Here is a 20508-nt window from a genome sequence, read left to right as displayed (position 1 = left end):
CGAAATCGAATAGTTGTGCGCACGTGACAGCGACGTCACACAAGCCGACCAATCAGCATTCTAGCCGTTCACGTTTGCTTCCGGACGACAGCGCACGTAAAAACCACTTCGGCGGACACCGCCTCCCAGACGCCTTCGTAGACCTGTGTCGGGCCGTCGCTGATTCGATACCAGACGGTGCGGAAACCGGAAAACAGGTTCCGTGCGACAGCCGTCGTAATGGCCGACGACGCTCAGCCGTTCGCGCCTACGGCCTTCAAATCGCGCCAGCTTTTCAACAAGCGGTTTATAGCCGAAGTCCGGAAGAGGCCATGTCTTTGGCACCGTGACCACATGAATACTATTACAAGTATTACAAGCACGACTCGTTTCGGTGTGAGGGGGGCACTGGAGAAATGGGACGAGCTCGGCGCAGTCTTCGGCCGTAAGTGCTGCCGCGATCCGCTACCGCGATACTTTGCCGGGTCGCCGTTCCGGTCCGTGCGCAATCCGTTTGCGTTTGTTTACCTTTCATCGCGGCTGTTTCGAAGTGCCTGGTGTACGCGGATTCTGTTTGTTCAGTTCAAGAGAACGATAAATTACCAGGGACACGTGCTTTAACCCTGCTAAAACTGCTGACAAGTATCTCGTTGACAGCAGCGCAGTGTCAGGAAACGTATAGTAATTCCCCGCCTAAACGCGTTGAACTCATACCACGCCAAGATGGGTGGGGGAAAACTGAAAAAAGCAGTCCTTAACACAAGCAACTAGCTGAGCACCAGTTCATCACATCTGTGAATATTGTTGTTACTTATAGCAGAGTCACATATCCAAGATGTGTGTCTCCCCTTGTGATTTTTCTGGATTTACGCCACTGGCAGCCACAACACAATGTTCTTTGCTTTCCATGTTATGTTACTAAAGTTAGGTTCGTTATTGCATTCAGTTCCATTTGAGTAAGCAGACTGTGTTTATGCAGTGCATGACTGCATAGCTGTGGTATTGGCTGGAGGACTGAAGTCAGATACCGCAATACCAATGTCAGCGTTGCATACCGTTATGTTCCGGCATGTAAGGTCACTAGCAGCGCCTTCTTCAGAAGTGAGACATCATGAAGAGAGAGGGAGAGAGCTGTTTTTTCATTTGGTGTCTTCAGATTCAGTTGCTTGAGTTGTAGTTTAGATTATACAGTCCAACATATATCTTAAAGCTGCTCAGACCAACACCAAGCCAGGTAGGCATTGACTGATGACCTAATGTGATTTCGGATATTTGGGCCTGTTTTAATCTCTCTGTTTGTCATTTATGTTGACTGCAGTATAACCACACTTTAGTTTGTTGCAGGTTTTAACAACAGACGTTGAGAAGAGTGTGTACAACCAAAGCAAGTTCTACAGTTTGCTTTAGCATTAAGGAAAATGGAAGTTGTACAGTGGATTCACAGTGATGACAAAATTTCTCGAATGCATGAAATAGCTGCCGAGTTGCGTGGTTTTCTAAATTGTGCCCTTCGAAAAGTAGCAGTATTCAAAGGTATCACAATAAACTGATTCAAATAAAATTCGCTGCTAGTGAAAGAAGCACGAGTGTGGTCCTAAGATCATTGTAACTATTCAGCCGAAGTCTAGAGGCCTGTATAACTGTAAAGGTTGTAAAAAGAGAAAGCGCAAAGTGCCCTTCGTGGCCTACTAATAACTGCAGTGATACCACACTGGCTTAATTTCAGTGTGGTCTTGCGCTATTTCAGTCTTCAAAATGTAGATTTTTATTTTTTCATAATTTGCAATAACTTTTTGTTTTTTCACACTCATTTCATTAAAGACACTTGCAATTCATTCGGTCCTACATACACATGTGAGCGTTTCACGACAGTCAGTGTCATAAACTTGGCGAGAAAGGTTGTGCAAGGGAAATGGCAAGGTTTAGCACATTGTTCCCACAAGAACATGCACCTACATCAGTCCTGAACATGGCTGGCACATTTTAAACATTAGCAAAACCAAGTTTAAGCAGTGGTTAAAGTTCTGTTCGATGCCCCTTTAACCTTTTGCAGCTTGTTGTTGGGCCATGCCTGACACAACCATACGCGGCAATGCAGCCGTAGTGGTCCGCTGTTGGAGTACACCCAACTTGGATGCTCAGTTAAATTTTACGGTTTTTCTCACAAGTGGGTGAAAGGTCCGGCCGTTCTGGTCTGAACCTTTTATCCACTTTCCAGATCAGAATGGCCAGAAAGTAAGTAAAGATGTTTTCCAAGTTCCAAACCTTGTACAGTTGGTGCTTCATGGTACATTGCATGTTACGGTACTGCTTTGCAAACACAAAATATCAAGTAACTTGGTAGTGGGTGGGATTGAGGTATATTTCTGAAGTGAGCTCCCAAACTTAATCAGAAAAGGTTGGCACTTTAACCTGAATCTTTGTAACCATCATTTTCTAGATTTGATGCTCTGTTGCACATTTCGTTATATTTATTCAAATTTACTCAGCTGTTACTGTGAACTTCTCCTCTCCATTATGTTTGTTTGTTGTGAGGCAGCAAAGTTGAGAATCAAGGGAAATTTCTAAAAACAGCTGCGTCTTCATGTTTAATATTTTGCAGTCAAGTAAAGACCCCTAATTCGAAATCCTCAGTACAGATGTACAGTCAAGTCCACTTATAACGATACCATTTATAACAATATATCGGATATAACGATGAACAGCCATGGCATCGTCAACTTTTGTATTCTCTCTATGGTAAAATAAACCGCTTATTACAATGCTCCAGTGCCATGATATCGGATATAACGATTGAATCCGGTTATAATGTGCCCCAAAAGTGCAACAGTGACGACTCGAATGAAGTGGTTGCGCAGCCTACTCAGGTAGTGTTTTCGTAGGAGGCCCAATGCGTGATACAGTCCCTCGGGGACTTTGTTTCCGCCAAGGATATTTACCTCAGCTAGGTGAAGCACCTACATGGCATCGTCAACTTTTGTATTCTCTCTATGGTAAAATAAACCGCTTATTACAATGCTCCAGTGCCATGATATCGGATATAACGATTGAATCCGGTTATAATGTGCCCCAAAAGTGCAACAGTGACGACTCGAATGAAGCGGTTGCGCAGCCTACTCAGGTAGTGTTTTCGTAGGAGGCCCAATGCGTGATACAGTCCCGCGGGGACTTTGTTTTTGCCAAGGATATTTACCTCAGCTAGGTGAAGCACCTACAGATGCTCTTGGAAACGATTTGCGCTAGCTTCACACGCGGCAAACAATGGTGACCGACTGTGGCTTCTTTTCCGCAAATTAGTAGTAGAACGACCTTGCTGGCATGCGAATAAAACGTTTTGAGCTCTGTTCCGTCTTTTTATTTCGCAGCCCGCTTATAACAATTATCAGTTATAACGACGGGATTTCCTTGGCACATGGGTATTGTTATAAGTGGACTGTATATGCTGTTTACATGAAAATCGTCCTAACTGGAATTGTGAAGTAAGCTAAGAAAACAACATTGTTTGGTTAAATTCTTGTGTGTGCAGCAAGAAAAAGTTTGTCCAAGACGATTCACCTGGGTTTCAGGTCTCTCTTGCCATTTTTTTTGCGCATGTTGTGGCGGCCCATCGGCTGAGGTGTTGTGATCCTGAGCCCAAGATTGCTGGTTGGGTCCCAGCTATGACGTTCATTTGTCTGATAGAGTCGAAAAGCTAAAAGCACCCGCATGTCGAGATTTTCGCGCACGTGATCGCCTCGCAGGTCAAAATTAGTCGAGATGCCTCTATAACAGTGCTTCTCATAGCCTCGTCATAAAACCCCCATAACTGGAATTTGGAATCTTTCAGAAATTGAATTGAATGACATTTATTAAGATGGGGGAGGCCACATGGCCGTAGTTGGGGCAGGGGAAAAAGAGAAGGAGAGGGGGAGGTGATCACTCAATCGTTGGAGATGACTCGTTGAAGATGGATGATCAGTGATTTCTTTGGGAACAGTGTTTAAAAAGCAGTGTTCACTTCTTTGAAGAAAACCACCAATTGCTCTCAACCTGAGAAAATTGTTGAAATATATGTTCTTACTGCTATAGTATTTGTATTGGCGGCACTGAATGTTCTCATCACTAAACACCGCTGAAGGCATGCTGAAAGATATTTTCATAGGGATGTGAAGGCTGTAAAGGTCTTGAAAGAGTTGCCAACAAAGCTTCAGCAGGTGTGCCTTTTTTTAACAATAGCAAAGAGCTTTGTACAAAAGTGGCAACCACAGAGTTTAGCAATGTTTGCTTGTTGATATCTGACCACACGTTTTGCAGCTTCAGAGCTGAACAAAAAATCCTCTGCACTAAGAAAAACAGCGCAAACGACGGGACGAAGAAAGGTAAGACTAAACCACAGGCGCCTGTGGTTTAGTCTTACCTTTCTTGGTCCCGTCGTTTGCGTTGTTTTTCTTAGTCTAACAATGTACCAACTGGCCCGTCAGCATATCCTTTGCATGTCAGGGTTAGCACAGCCCTGATATTTTTAGAGTGGAGCTCCTGTAGGCTACATTCTGACCAAAGCTGCGGGCGTTGACGGGGTGTGCAGAAGAAAGTTCTGCCCCGCTTGCTGACTTTCGCTTGTTCCGATCAATGCAGTGAGTGGAGAGATGGTCCGGAAACGCTGGCGCTACCACCGGGACCGGTTCACCAAGAAGTGGCGGGCCCTTTTTGGCAGGCGCAAAGTGGACATCGAGACGGCAAGGGCGCTGCCAGCCGACAAGCAGTGGCCTTATTTCAAGGACCTCCTGTTCGTGTTCGAGGAAGACCCACTCTTGGAATCCGATGGCGAGTGAGTATTGGCGCACGGGGCGATGGAAAGCAACACTAATCCTGCGTGCCAAACTCTGCACTCTGGGGGGGATGTTTACGGGGGGAAATGGGGCCACATTTTAGATTTAGGCTCGTACATAATACACTGACCTTCCATTTAGGCTTTGGAATACGTCATGGTTAAAGGGGCCATGCAGACAAAACACAAGTTTGGTTCATTCGAAAGATTGCCTCGTTAGAATCATACTGACACCACTTTTAACGCACACTTCGCTCAAATAAGCTACATAACTAGGAAAAAAGGGAATGGCCGTGCGACCCAGTGGCTCATTTCCCACAACAGAACCTATGATGTCATACCAGCCAGCTCTGCGATTGGTGGAGCCTGGCAAAAGCAAATGCAAATTAGGCACGGCTTATAAGCTTGCCGAACGAGCTATTTACTCTTAAATGTAATGCTTATTCATTTTACAGCAGTAAGAATGGTGCGGTAAACAATGAAAGTTACGAAAATACGCGTAAGAATAGAAGTACCGATGCGCACTGCCGTTGTTACTGGGTGCACTATGCTTGCTTTAGTTGCACAGCAGTCTGCTGCTTTGCAGTTGTCTTACACGACACTGGCCGATTGGCGTAAGCGAAGTGTTCTTACGTGACCCTATTTGTCGAGCATACCCCATGTTTCAAGAAATGATTACTTTCTTCCATAACAAAAACAAAGCAATGGCGGGCAGCGGTCCATGGATGGGTATGGTAGCGCCATCTGGGAGGACTGATGGCAAGCAAGGCTGCAGAGCCGAATGACGCAGTGGAAGTTCGTTTGAATACGCGCACTTGTGACTTCATTGCTGACGTCGTGAAAACACATGATTTGGCAGGAGAATCAAAATTTTAGCCTAAATTAATTAATTTCTCAGTGAATATGGCATCATTTGCTGCCTGACATTTTTGTGTTTTGTAGCGCTGGGTGCACTATAAAACACAAAATGTTTCGAATAAAACAAACTTGCATTTTGTCTGCATGGCCCCCTTAAGGGAAAAATTAGGGAGGTGTGTCAGAATGGCAGGCTAAGGGTGTGACAGATAAGCAGGGGCTGGAAGGGGAGGGGTCAGATGTGCCCTAACTGTGAGCTAAAGTGCTAGTGTTCTTGGATAAAGAGCGGGGAAAGGTGTGCATCAGTAGTTGTTGCGGATGGCTGTGGGTCAGTTTATCATCATCAGCAGCAGCAGCAGCCTATTTGTGCGCTGCAAGATGAAGGCCTCTCCAGAAGTCTTCCAACCGCTCATTTCCCGAGTTTTCCAAGTTCATTCTTTTCCTCCAAATTTCTTCTCATTCCTGCATTGAGTCAGTGACTTTTCCGTAACTTGTTTGCCGCCCCTGGGTAGACGTTCCGTTAAACTTATGGTCCACCTGTTGTCCTCCATCCCCGTTACGCAACATGACCCACAGACTCCAGACTACAATTTGCGCGAGTAATCCCACAATGTTTACAAATCACTTCCAGGCATGTCCTGTAAGACCCGTCTTGACTTTCTCCCTAAAAAGATGTGTTTCGCTATCTCAAGCAGCTCAGACACTCCACTTTTACTCGTATTGCTGACTTCTCCCAATCAAGCTCATAAATACTGCTGCCAGGCAGGCTGTAGACAATGTGGCAAAGTGGTGTCTGCTTGTCTGACACCCTTCCTGATAGAGAACTTCTTACCCCTCTTATGAAGGACTATCTTGCCCATGCATCTCCTATGTATATCCTCTAAGAGCATTACGTAAGTGTACTGTCATCTGCAAATACCGTGTCATCATCGTCGTCGTCATTGTTGCCAACAGCCTCCTGAGGTCCACTGCAGGACGAAGGCCTCTCCCATTGACCTCCTACCGTTCCTGTCCTGTGCTGCTCGAGTCCACAGTTTACCCCCGAAGTTCTCAATTTCATCCCTTCATCAGGTTAATGGCCTTCCCCATCTCCTAAACTTATGTTTTGGTATCCACTCTGTTACCCTAATTGTCCGCTGGTTGTCAATTCGTCTCACTACATGGCCAGCCCAAGTCCATTTCTTTTTCTTTATCTGAACTATGATATCTTCCACTCTAGTTTGTTCTCTGATCCAGGTAGCTCGTTTCCTGTCCCTGAGTGTTACTCCTAACACTATTCATTCCATGGCCTCTTGAGCGGACCTAAGTTAGCACTAGTAAGGCACCAAGTTTCTACTCCATATCTCATCACCATGTACAAATGCCATATATAATTGCCGCGTACAAAAGTTATTCTATCCCACAGCTTTCCGATTACCTCCTTGATGGCGGGAATATGGGGCCCATAGGATGCAGCCTGCACTCCTTGAACCAGTTGATGGCAGTTCAGTGCCTGTTCCGCCATCATGCATCAACAATGAAACCAGACATGCGCTTTTTTCATCTGCTTCTGCATCTCCACGGCAAGGAGTGCAGGCAAATCCATGAAATCATTTTTTACCCGTTAGCACTATCGGTTAATCGAACAGTGCAACTCGGGTTCCAGGAGTGGCACCTCCGAAACGAATGGCAAAGTGCTGCGCCATCTGAAATAGTTCATGGGGTGCAGCTGAATCAAAAGGACCCATGCTGAGTAACCTTTTCTAAAATTGGCCTGTTCTTATGGCTGTTGAAAGTTTAGGCTGTTGCTTGTACAACTTTGGTAAATGACTGGTGTACAGTAGATAGCAGGCTGATCGACTTGAAATATTTGTGCTCTGTAAGTACAACATTGGGCATGGGGAGAATAATTTTGCGAGCTTTTCCATTGCTGTTTTCCCCAAGGTGCAGGGGGGGGGTAAGGTGTTGTTCCACCATTCCCTGTAGCTTAGTCTTTTTAACAACCGAGCCATTTTTTTTGTTGCATGGTGTGCAGAAATGTTCACAATCACGGTTTCATTAAACATTTTTCGCAACTCCAATAGTTTAATTCATTTCCTTTTACGAAACTGTCACGTTTCATTGTTTTTCAGTTAGGTTCTTCGTGTTTTTAGACAGTTTGGCAGTTTCGTTCTGGGGTTCTCTTCCTCCTACAGCTGGTTGGGTGGTTGTTCAGTATGTCTATGTTATCATCAGTGCCTGTCAGAACTACAATTTCGTGCTAAAGCAACACTTTCCTGAACTTCTCTGCTCGTTTTTTTATTTCTTACACATTAAATGTCTTTCGTTTTTCAATTTAATCCTACATCTCAGATCCAGTGCAGTTAGGCTTCTCACTATGTTGTGATATCTGATTCTGGTTCACCAAGAATCTCAACATTCATTGCATCAATATTTGCAGTTAGAATGAAATTGAATGAGGCTTTATTTCCTTTGAGCAAATGTTTCGGGATTCAATTAAAAGTACAAAAAGCTTACCATATTTTCTTGCTGTGCAAATGAGCCACTGAAAATGGCCAGAGTTGCACAGGAAGGCTCGTGGGGCCCTCTTACTCAGTCTATCAAGTCTTTTTGGTCACAAAAAGAAACGGGGGAAACCTCCGAGTTCATGAACAGTTTGTTAAACATTTGATAACTACTGCAAGCATAGTCAAGCTAAGCAATGTTAACTTAAAGTTTGAAGAAGTGGCACTGGATCTAAATGCCACTATGAAATCTTGCTGAACTTTGTTTGCATTTCTAATTCCGGCTTGTAAGTTTTGCAAAGCCCTGGGCTGCCGTGTTCTGGCACTGTTTAAAAAGCTGCATTTTCCTTGCGTTCATGCCAGAATGTCCAGAGCACAACTTCTTTAGCTGCAACTGTTGAACTGTTCAGTTCTTGTTATGTTTAGAAAGCATGTTGAGGCATGTGGCAAAATCTTGTTGAAGGTGGCCTGAAGCAACCAATTGTATTTCTTCCATTTGTGAGGAGTTTTATTTTGACACAGTGCTACCTATTTGCCAAGGAGACGATATCTTTGCGACTAAGCTGTACTAAGAATTATTTCTTAGAGCGCAGCTCTTGAAAGTGCCTGTTTCAATAAGGAAGTGATGCGGCGTAATCGAGCGAATGATGTACAGTCTACGCCCGTTACAACGGACCCTCTGAATCCGGAAAAAAACGTCCGCTGTAGCCGAAGTATGCAGTATCCGACGGGGGGGGGGGGGGGGGCTATGAGCCCTACAGTGGGTAGTTTGACCGATATTGCATGCATAGTACATACACTTTGTTCTTTCTACACGCCTGCAGCACCTCTGCACAGTGTTTGCACGAGGGCAAAGAATCGCGTAAACACCGTTTCCAAAACTTAGCACCGGCACTTCGAAAAGGCCTAGTGCATGTGGTCAAGCGTGTAAAGACGCAAGATGAGCTGAGCAAATAACGCAAGAATATAACTAGGCGCAATTATAAACCAGCTATAAAACATCAGTCGTGCCCATCAGCATTAGCTAGGCTCTTTTAAATCCCCTCACGGCGAGGCAAGTTTTCCCGAAACCGTTCGTCAAACAAATCGGATTGCTGCCTGACGTTCCCTCAAGGCAGATTCCACATTTTTAGCGATTTTATTCTGGTAATTGAAACAGATGTAATGAAATAATCTGATGACGGTCAGCTGTAAAATCGAAAGTTAGACCAGTTGGACTGCGCACGGTTACCGGCAGATTGCACACAATGGATGGGGAACAACCCCTACTTGAGGCATTTCTTACCTTTTAAGTGCGAATGCACTTTATAAGCGACCCTGAATCACTCGTCTGCCGTCCGCGCTCCCCCTCTCCCCTAGCAACGGCGCGGAGGAGGAGAGAGAGCGTGCGTAGCAACGGTCTCGGCGTAGCAACGGTCTCCTGCTCGGCGTAGCTGCGGGCGGCGCGCCGCTCCCTGAATCACTCGTCCGCCGTCCGCGCTCCCCCTCTCCCCTAGCAATGGCGCGGAGGAGGAGAGAGAGCATGCGTAGCAACGGTCTCGGCGTAGCAACGGTCTCCTGCTCGGCGTAGCTGCGGGCGGCGCGCCGCTCCCTGAATCACTCGTCCGCCGTCCGCGCTCCCCCTCTCCCCTAGCAACGGCGCGGAGGAGGAGAGAGAGCGTGCGTAGCAACGGTCTCGGCGTAGCAACGGTCTCGGCGTAGCTACGGGCGGCGCGCCGCTGCGCCGGTTCGCTTCGCGTTCCGTCCGCGTGAGGGCGCTCGCTCGTCGGCTCCGCATTCCGACGCTCGAGGGCGCTCGCGCGGCGGCGCGCCGCTAACGTCCGGTTCCGTAAAGCAGTCGAGTTTCCATAGCGCTTCATCGTTCTAGATGGATCCTTCGCGGGCTTCGATGTCAACTCCGCAAGCAACGGAACCTCAAACAACGAGTGTTCGGGCAAATTCGGGCATTCGCACTTTGCCATCTTCCCTCTCACTTGGGAAATGCTTGTCTTTTTCACCGAACGGAACGGGAACGATGAATGCGTGGGAATAATAAAAGCCGAACTTCACTGAACCCGAGTTTTTTATTATATAAAAAAACCGACGAGGGCAGACTCGCCTCCGAGTGCACCACTTCGAGTATTCGATTGCCCTGTTTTCAATCTCACCGGAGTCGCGTTTATCGGCAGCGGCCTTGTTCTTGACGGTACTGCGGACACTGTGCTTAGACAGGTCTGTACTTCTGGCGATGTCAGCCTGATTTTCCTCGCGTTCAACAGCGTTAATTACGCTTAATTTATCCGACAGTGAAATCAGCTACCCTGCCGCTCATGCCGCTGGTCGCACAAAAAAAAAAGCCACTGGCTTGGCTTGGCTGCGCCAACGACCCGGCTGCCAGCAATGTTTCCAGACATAATAGTTTTCTTGCCAAAACAAACGAAAAAGCACACCGGGCGCCGGCCCCGCGGAAGTCCGCTATAAACGTTCAGTCGAAACAATTTTCGCCTAAAATTTAGTCTGTTGTAGCCGATAGTCTGCTCTAGCCGGGTCCGTTGTGAGCGGAGTGGACTCCATTTAAAATGCATGGGTACCAGACAAACCAACAGAAATGGTCTGTTGTAACCGAAAGTCCGTTGTTGCCGGATCCGCTGTAACGAGCGTAGACTGTATAGGCAGAAAGAAGGATGAAAGATAGTGAACACAAAGCGCAACTGACAAGGAATGATAGTGGTCGTTGAGAGAGCGTGAGGGGCATAGTGGAGGAGGAGAGAAACAGCGCTGCATGAGCAGACGTCCATCTGCGGCGACTGAGTAATGGCGCTGAGTAGGGCTGCCAATTGTGGTGGCTCTCTCCCCCTATGCTCTCCTATGCATAATACAAAAAGGGGCCTGTAACACTACATACCTGCATCTCTCTCTCATTCCTTTGCCTCAACATATTGCAAACACCTGAACAGCTGCACTCGAATTTTGTATTACAGTCTTGTAATCATTGGTGTTTTTTTTTTTTTTTTTTTTACTACAGTCGAACCCTGCTACAATGAACTCTGCTTCAACGAAATATATCCAATTCCCCGTCAGCTAGCCATAGAAGTCAAAGCAACAAAGTCCACGACACAGTGAACCATTAGTCAGGCTTATTTGTTTTCACTTCAACAAAATTTTTGCTCAGTGGAGTTGGGCTTGAAAATATATTTTACGGTAATATAAGCGTACTGTCAGCCATCCGTAACATTTTATACATCCACACCACTTAGTTTTACCAAAAACATGTGCCTACACCACCACTACAGTGTACTACAAGGGTGCAGTGTGCTCACAGGCGGCGGTGGTTGACTCTCTTCGTGTCGACGTCGACAGGCGGCGCAGTCCACAGCGCCACCTGAAACTCGCTTGCGCTCTGAAGTAGAGAGCCACAGCACAATTTTTGAAATGCCCGAAATTATGCAACGTTCATGATATGCACGATACTTGTTTTGGTGCATCTTGTCGGTGTACAGGGCACGAAGCAACTGACATTGTTTTATTTTCCTGGCGTTGAAGTGTTCAAAGTGGTTTCGCTAATGCAGCGGTCATATCGACCATGGTTCGGAGCGGTGAGAAACACAGGGCACCTTTTTTTTTTTTTTTTTTCCCCGCAATTTCAAAATAACGTTCTTGAGTTTAACGAGCTGAAGCCACACTTCCGCTATGGGGCGCACCATAGAAAAGGGCTGCGGGTTAATTTTCAGCCCCTGGGGATCTTTAATGTCAGTCGAAATGCCGACACAGTGGTGTTTTCGTGTTTCGCCTTTGTGAGGAAAACGGCCGCCGCGGCGAAGATCGAACCCACATCCTTGGGTTCAGCAGTACAAAGCCTTAGCCACTAAGCCTCTGTGCCGGGTTTTTCTTAATTACGTGCCTGCTGCAGGAATGCGCGTTCTAAATCCAAATTTTCACCACCATGACAACCACGCACGACATTTAACATTCCAGCATCGCTGCTTGGTGAGTTAAGGTGATGATTTGTGTGTGGCGTGCTTCGTGCTGTTAACACTTGTAGCATCATCCTCATTATCAACAGCCTATTAAGTCCTGCAGGATGAAGGCCTTTTTCATTTACTTCCACCCACTCCTGTGCTGCCCTGTCGGAGTCCATTCCATTTTTTGCCTCTGAATTTTTATATTTCGTGTATCCATCAAATTAATGACATGGCACATTAACGGAAATAAGATACAATCCAGGTACATTTATGGAACAATGTTTATTTACAAAGAAATGATTTAAGAATTTGGACAAGAAGCTGAATAATGACAAATGGAGATAGTATTTATACATTGATCCGCATGATTGAACATGCACCGTGCAGATTTGCCTCATCCAGTTTTCGCAATCTTTCGGTGCGTGACGCTCTTCCTCTTCTCCAGTTTTTTACGGCTAATGACCTTCGCAAAGAAATGAAGCCACGTTGTAACATAAGAGCTGATTACATCCTTGGTGAGCTGAGTTGAATGCTTACTGCAGCCTATTTGGCATGTGCAATTTGTCCTCACCGGACCGAGCACGTCCAATATGCTATCAGCATGCAATTCTTTCTTGCAGAAGTGTTCTGTAAACATGTCTTCAAGCATTTTCACAAACGAAAAGAGTGTGTCGCGTGGGTAGAGAAGTCCGCCTCGATCCCTGTGAAGCGTCAGTGCAGCAAGACCAGGATTCGCATCTTCAGCTGACCCGGTCAGAGCATCCATGCAGTCTTGGCAGTTAGTTTTCATTGCGCACTTTTGTACAACGTATTCCGCCACGTAATAAATTAAGCGAGAGTTGCTCTTCTGCATGTGCTGGTCATGCTGCACCGAAGACAACACCACTTTGGCTTCAGGTAAATTCCCCAAAGCAATCAGAACATCTACCTGTGCCCAAAAATTGTTGCTGTGAGGGCAACTTGTGTGGCTCTGCTGTGTGTCTAGCAATGCACTTACTGCACACGGGTCTGCATTACCGTATCCTCAATCAGTCGCCCCCTCACGTACTCCTTGCAGTAGCCATCAGTTGGTTTATCGCAGAGGAACAACACAACTTTTTCGGACAAGACAACGCCTTCATCAAGGTCAGTCGACGAGCTGTAAATCACACTGTTAAGGTCAGGATAGTAATGAATACTCCAGTACTTGGAAGGAGTCTACAAAAAAAATATATATATAGACCCGACAAACAATGCTCAAGCTCCACTGGAACGTCATCGTGTGCCGAGTCGCATTCACCCCTGAAGCGCCGACAGTAGCCCGTGGAAATTCCGTGCATTCACTCTCGTGTGCACTTTAACTTTTTCTTTGTGGCTGCATGGTCATGGCACCACTGTGTGGCTGCAGCGCACGATAGAGCACTGCACGGGCCTGATTTTAAGGCCCGAGCCCGGTCCGAGCCCGCTTCACGAAGCCCGAGCCCGACCCGGGCCCGTAACACCTAGCCCGAGCCCGGTCCGGGCCCGGGCATTCATAAGTGAGCCTGGCCCGAGCCCGGCCCGGGCCCGCCATCTCAAGCCCAGGCCCGACCCGGGCCCGCCATCTCAAGCCCAGGCCCGGCCCGGCCCGGTGATTTATTTTTTGGCCTAGAGAGGGCCCGCGCGTGTGCGACCAGGCCAGGTCTTTGACGCTGAAGAAAGTTTGTTTATTATATTCCGGGCGACCAGACGGAGCATCTAGTCTGTACAAGCACATCATGAACTGAACGCAAAAAAATAAGGGTTTAAAAGTGCACGTAGTTTAGCTTTCACCGTCTGTAGTTCACGCCACATCGGCGTAATAATAGCTCGTATTCTTAGACGAGAGACATCATCACCTTTGATTACCAGACTCTTGGCAACTTCACGTGGTTGTCTCGGCCACAAGTTGATATTCAAGAAATTTTTTTTATCCGCATTTAAATCAGCGAGTATGTACGCGTGTTGAAAACCTTCACCTGCAGTGATCGTTAAGCGGTGGTGTTTCTCTGGCATGCGTGTTTGATTCCCGGCCACGGCAGCCGCATTTTGATTGGTGCGACATCTAAAACACACGTGTACATACATAGACATAGGTGCACAGCTCCAGGTTGTCTGAATTAATTCCTTCCCCTCTTGGGCATTCCTTGTAATCGTATCTTTGGTATGTTATACACCAAAATATAAAATCTTGATGCAGTACAAGAAATGTCATTATAATTGCAGTATAGTGGCCATCAGACCTAGCAAAACACGTTTTTAAAACAATGAGTACAACTAACAGCAAGGAGCGCGCAAAAATAAACCAAGAATATTCATTTTGATGCTTTTTTCTGCACTTCACGTCGGACCTATTAATGGTCGTGCCTATGAATTCAAGCCCGAGCCCGGCCCGGGCCCACGGCGTCAAGCCCGAGCCCGGCCCGGGCCCACGGCGTCGAGCCCGAGCCCGGCCCGGGCCCACGGCATTGAGCCCGGGCCCGGCCCGGGGCCCGCCAAAAATCGACTTCGGGCGGCCCGGCCCGGCCCGCGGGCCGGCCCGGGCCCGTGCAGTGCTCTAGCGCACGATGGCGCCAGCCAAGTTCGTCTTGCAGGTCGTCACACAGCCACCTCACAGTCCTCTTCGAGAGGCTAAATGCTTCTGCAGGCATTTCAAATGGGTCAACATTACTTCTTGCCCTCCTCTTCCGCCAGCGAGCCAACAAGGCGAGGACTGGTGCACTCACACTAGAACTACCAAAATCGCCTGCTCCAAATCATGTGCTCAGAGAAGCCGCGGTTCAACGCAGTAGCTCTGCCGTGCTTGCATTGCGACACATAAGGGTGTTCACTTTTAATCAATCTGGGCTCGCTCAAAATGGATGCAACTCCACAATACGGCCCCTGATGTATGCGTTGTGAGCGGCTGTCATTGCAGTTTTCATTCTACCATTCTTCAAAGTCAAGTGCAGAGATAAGTCAGAGGATAAGGTAATGGTCACCGCCCCTGCCACAAGCAAGAGGGGGGCGTCCAACAGCCTAGCAGCTATCTGAAAATAATCAGCTGTGTAGATATGCCTTGTTAAACAGCGATATCCTTTGCGACTGCATTTCTTCCACTCTTTACATGTGGATGAAAACCATATTCATTGGTACATTTGTTATCCAAACAAGACGACATAACTGTGTGCCACTCCTATTTCTAAAAATTGCATTTTGCAGTCATTGATGCGGATAGTATATGGGGATATTTTTCTTGCCCTTTCGTGGTGTGTTGGTGCAAATTTTGCATCAACAAGGTTCCGCTTCAGTGAAATTTTTCGTGCGATGCGTAAATTTAGTTGTAGCAGGGTTTGTCTGTATGTCTATTTAACACGAATCCACTGTAATTTTAAGATACAGCCACCTTGCAATAAATCGAACTTCTCGGTGCCACAATTCAATCCAAAATTATGTGTTACTACATTCTAGGGACCAGTTCCTTTTAACGAAGGAGCTGGTACAGGCTATCTCCCCTGTTTCTTGGCGTCCATAGGAGGAGAAAAGCCGCACGTTCTCTCAGTTGTCGTGGCGGACCTGAAGTCTTCTCCTTTCATGCTGTATGCGCAGCCTTTCCCTTTGGCGACCTTTTCACCTCCGACGCTTCATACTTCAATTTAAGATGTTGTATACTGCCCCTGGAAGAATGCCTCCTTGGCAATGCATGCGCTTTTGGAAGTGATGCTGATTTTGAAAAGACTGGTGCAACCTTGGTCTTTGTACGCTGGATTTCCCGCATTGTCGCATTGTGTGTTGCACAGATCAGCCTATACTCACAATCCCGCTGCGCGCTTCCCCAGCGTGACAGCAGGGTTTGAGTGGGAGTTTGTGGCCGACCAATAACTCACAAACAGCTCTGCTTGGTCATCCGCGTTCACTGGGTGGAGGGGCACTGAATTGCTTGTTTTCTTTTTGTTCGAGAGCGTATAATCATTGCCAGGTGCCAACAGGTGCTGCTGAAACAGGTTTATTCACGGCATGACCTGCACTTACTCCCCTGTTGTGAAGCAAAGATCTACTGAGCTTTGTGTCAACGCGCGAAACTTCAGAACACAAGGTTTGTTCCTTCTAAAATCAGTAGACTGCTTCTCAAAAACTTTGTTTGGGGACAGACATTTGCAGAGGTGAGTGAGGCACCCGAAGCCCTCTGCGACTGTGACTTGTGGTGTTCAACCTGTTACTCCCTCATCACTCTGTATTACCACTACTGCAATGTCACCTAGCGAATCCTCTGTACTTGCACACCTCGCCTGTTGGATTTGCGACTGGGGCCATTTGAAGCTATAGAGCGGGTCTTTCAGTCCGCAGTGGACAACCATTTTGTCGTTTGCTGATGACGCTGAATTCAGTGTTGCGCATCACAACTAGTGATTCCTGTTCTTCCCAGGGAAATGGCCGAAGGCTCCACCGATGGAGATCCTGCCACACCATTGGACAAGGAAGTGACCAATGACACCACCTGCTCAGGCGACTCCGAGCCTGCAGAGCAAGCTGAGCCCTCAGAGACATTGGACCCCTCAAGTGCAGTGGAGGCCTCTGACGCAGCTGAGGTCTTGGCCGAGAACACGAACAATGAAGAAGCAAACAGTGAGCCCCTTGCCGAGAGCACAAATAATTTAAACACCAGTATTCTTGATGCTGCAGTCCAACATTTTGTCAGGGAAGAGGCTGTTCTGAGCAGTGGTGATAATGCGGGTTCACTGATTCTGCTACAGTCTCCCATCGCTAACACCGTCATACCCACCATCACCTTCGCACCGGAAGTCAACTGGAGCCATTCCGGCATCAAAAGAAGGAGACTTCTGCCAAAAGGACCGGTGGTGTCGGACGTTCGGTCAGTAAAAGACGACGTAAGTGTTTCCAATCTTACAAATGGGCCCTCGCTGCCTGTCAATGGGCCTTCACCGCCAGTCAATGGACTCCCGCTGCCAGTCATCAGACTTTCACTGCCGGCCAACGGACCGTCGATGCTGGTCAATGGGCTCTCGTTACCGGTCATTAGGCTCCCGCAACCGGCCATTGAACCCTTGATGCCGGTCAGTGAACCCTTGCTTCCTATCAACGGACCCTGTCTGACAGTCGATGGATCCTCTATGCCTATCGATGAACCCTCTGCACCAATCGATGGATCCTCTCTGTCGGTCGATGGACCTTCTCCATCACCCAATGGACCCTTGCTACCCATCAACGAACCCTCACTGCCAGCCAAGAGACCTTCACCGCCGGCCATGCCAGCCAAAAGACCTTTGCAGATGGCAAAGGAACCCTCGTTACCCATCACTGGACCCTCGCTACCAGTACGCCAACCCTTGCCTCAGCCGTCTGCTCCAGAATCGAACGAGCCTGTTGTCGAAAGCAGCTCGACAGAACCAAGCGAGATGGACCACATCGGCCACTTTCTGTGTTCACTTGAGAGGTACGTTAGGAAGACGGCTGAAGAAACCCAGCCACAGTTGATGATGGAACTGCTCAACGTGGCATCATCCTACAGTGAAAATTTGTACCCTGTGCTCCTGTTTCCACGGACGTGATGGGCTGGCTACTGACGCCGGTCAAATGGTTCAGTTGGAACCATGGTTCAATTGGAATGGTTCAATTGGAACCATTTGAAAACGCAGATGGTTCCATTTGGCCCAATTGTGTTTTTCGGCAGGTCCAATTGGGCCTCCAATTGCTTTTTTCGCCTGGCTGCAGCGCTTGTTTTAAATGGAATTCGGACTCAGTGTGTACATTCAGTTCTAAGCAGCTGAGGTTGCTTGGACTAATCATATCTGCGTCACTGGTGACGAAGGTCCATTGACAGACGTGTTTACAAAGTTGTAATTTTAAGTGATTGTCTATCATCATCAGACTACTTGTGTACACTGCATGATGAAAGAAAGCCTGTGCAATGAATGTTGCTTATAAGGTGAACTATTTTTTGCACAAGGGAAACTTGGTAGAGGTGATGTGTTTGTGTAATTACGGAAGCTTGAGTTGCTGAGTTGTTTTGTCCTAAATTGATGTTCTGATTAGCAAGCTTTGGCCTCAAATAGTTTCACCTGTGAGATCTCGAGGTTAGTTTGACGAGCCAAAGAGAATTTGTGGTTGCAAGGTGAGGTAAGTAAGTAATAAGTAAGATGAGGTAGCTTGCGTAAGATAGCTCAACAGCACACGATGTTTATGTGCGAAGGGCAAATAGTGAAATGCACAAGAAAAGTTTCAGGCACAGAAGGCGAAGGAAGTTAAGTTCTCTCCCAAAAGTGTCTTAATTTTCAGATCTTTCAATTTAATGCTACATTGTAGTTACATATAAGTACCAACACGGGCCTTCCAAATGTATATAGAAAGATTTGAGTAGTTTTGCTGTTACCAACAATTTTTACAAACCCGTCACAACTACTTTTTACAACTACTTGCCTGATACCGCACTCCTTGATTTCGCTTTTGTATTTGGTATGTGTTCTGCATCTCTTGCTGTCAGACCGCTGCCAAAAAAATTGTTTCAGCTGATAGTTGCCATGTGCAGTGAATGTGCCCTCTACTTTGGCTTTTTGAGAAAACCTACACACCCAGCCCAGCCACATGTTTGTTGGCATGGGCTTCGGCAGGGGGGTAAAAAAGGGGCAGGCACTTGCCCCCCCCCCCAAGCCACCCCAGAACATTTGTCCAGCCCCATCACCTTCTCCTCAATTCAGTGGGTTTGCCCCACTCAAGACAAAATCCTGCTGATGCCCATGTTTGTTAGCATTATTGTTATGCTTAAAATTTGAGGAAAACATCAAAAGGGCCCTTGAAATGGTTTTCAATCATGGCTCTGCTTGTGTGAGAAATTGGTTCTTTCAGTCTAGCAAAGGCAAATCTCCAAAAAAGTGAACACATTCGTTCATGACCACAATTTTTTGTCTCTGTGACGTCATGTTCCGACACATCCTCTAGTCGCTCTTTTTGACAGCGGTGCACTTACTCGTGCATTTGTGCTGGCGGCATTACGTAGTATCATTACGTCCAGCGCACAACTTGTTTGGTGGCCAATTTATTTAACATGCCAGTGCTTATGTGACATTCATGCGCAATTCAGCACTGATTGAGAGCTTGGTGCCCCATTATGCTTGGAAAAAGAATATTGTTAATATCTAGGTAAACATGCAATAAAAATTTTTTTTGTTACATTACCAACTCCAGGGATTGTTGAATTTGGGTACATAACAAGTGACCAATGCACAAAACCATTTGGCAATGTGAGCAGCGGGCTGTCACTGCTGAAGTGCACGGCTCTGAACTATGATAGTGCACTTCGTATTTATTCGAAGGATTTGGTTCATTTCGACAACTTCTAAGGCTAAACAGAGCAACAGTCTACTAGCACTTGCACAGGAGCTCAAATTTAAGTCCCTGCAGTTAGCTGATTTGCCTTAAAGGCATTCATTGGTTGATTGATTGATGGATTGATTGTGGGGTTTAACATGCCGATGCTACACAGGCGATGAGGTGCGCGATAGTGGAGTGCTCCAGATTAATTTTGACGGCCTGGGGATCTTTAACGCGTGCTGATATCTCGACCACGCGGGCATTTTCGCTTTTCACCTCCAGCAGAAAAGCAACCCCCGGGGCCAGGCATTGAACCCGCATCCTCGGAGTCAGCAGCAAATAGTCATAGCCACTAAGCCACCGCGGCGGGTGCCTCAGCGGCATTATTTCGGCCAAGTAATGCACTGAAAATGTGCCCGCACCCCATCAGTGAACACACTGCTGTGCTCATTCATCGTGCTTGTTGAGTTACTGTGTGATGAAGAAAACTTTGCCCAACTTCATTTCTTTATTGCTTGGTTAACCTGTGTGACAGTGTTCACCCCTTCAAATGCATTAACATTTTGTGTGAACATCTACTTGCAGTTCAACACAAGCGAATGGTATTTTTACTAGAGGGAATTTTCACGGCTAAATACTGTTTGCTTTTTACGAAAATAAGCAAATTATGCGTGCTTTCGGGGTGCTAACTTTTTTTGTTCATGTTGGCATCAAACGCCTACTCATCTGTGGCCACCTGCTCTCAGCACTAAACGTAATTTTTTGCTCTATTTAAGCACATGTATAGGCTAGTTTTTTGATGCAGACTTATTATGAAGCTCTTTTTTGTGGCTTCCTGGGGTCCTTAGGTTGGTTAAAAATATCCTGAACATGTATGTCATCGGTGATAGTTCCACAAAACACCAATGCTTGGTCATATCATTGCCACCTGAAGAACCCCATTGCAAAGCTCCTTCTTTAATAGGTGAAATAACACTGGTCTGTAAAGTGGCTGGAATCTCTTCCACAGTTTTTTGTATTGTGCACCGGTCATTTAGTTTCACAGCAGCCCTTCAGACGCCCAAGCGTTCTTGCGCACTTTGACATTGGAATGGTGGTACCATCATTTAGAAGCTGCTGTTACTGCATACACTGTGCT

General features: G+C 46.8%; 1 protein-coding gene across 1 annotated transcript; it reads left to right on the top strand.

Annotated features, from left to right (window-relative positions):
• The first annotated feature begins 90 nt into the window (after positions 1-90).
• LOC144150083 (uncharacterized) lies at positions 91-18591 on the top strand. The gene is made up of 3 exons (XM_077681897.1): positions 91-424; positions 4594-4786; positions 16468-18591. Exons 1-3 carry the CDS (start codon positions 220-222, stop codon positions 17609-17611), a joined length of 1542 nt encoding a protein of 513 aa, XP_077538023.1. The 5' UTR covers positions 91-219; the 3' UTR covers positions 17612-18591.
• Positions 18592-20508: the final 1917 nt, after the last annotated feature.

Source organism: Haemaphysalis longicornis, unplaced genomic scaffold (genome assembly GCF_048455015.1).
Source record: "Haemaphysalis longicornis isolate Haplotype H1 unplaced genomic scaffold, Haemaphysalis longicornis Haplotype H1 scaffold_8, whole genome shotgun sequence".
In the NCBI taxonomy this organism is placed as follows: Eukaryota; Metazoa; Arthropoda; class Arachnida; order Ixodida; family Ixodidae; genus Haemaphysalis; species Haemaphysalis longicornis.
This window is presented reverse-complemented; position numbering and strand designations above follow the sequence as displayed.

What these genes read in the sequence shown, in the direction of transcription:
- LOC144150083 (XM_077681897.1), top strand. Translation starts at nt 220, where the DNA reads ATGGCCGACGACGCTCAGCCGTTCGCGCCTACGGCCTTCAAATCGCGC. An exon ending in GCTCGGCGCAGTCTTCGGCC is followed by an intron (nt 425 to 4,593) that starts GTAAGTGCTGCC and finishes CGATCAATGCAG; the next exon opens with TGAGTGGAGAGATGGTCCGG. An exon ending in CTCTTGGAATCCGATGGCGA is followed by an intron (nt 4,787 to 16,467) that starts GTGAGTATTGGC and finishes TGTTCTTCCCAG; the next exon opens with GGAAATGGCCGAAGGCTCCA.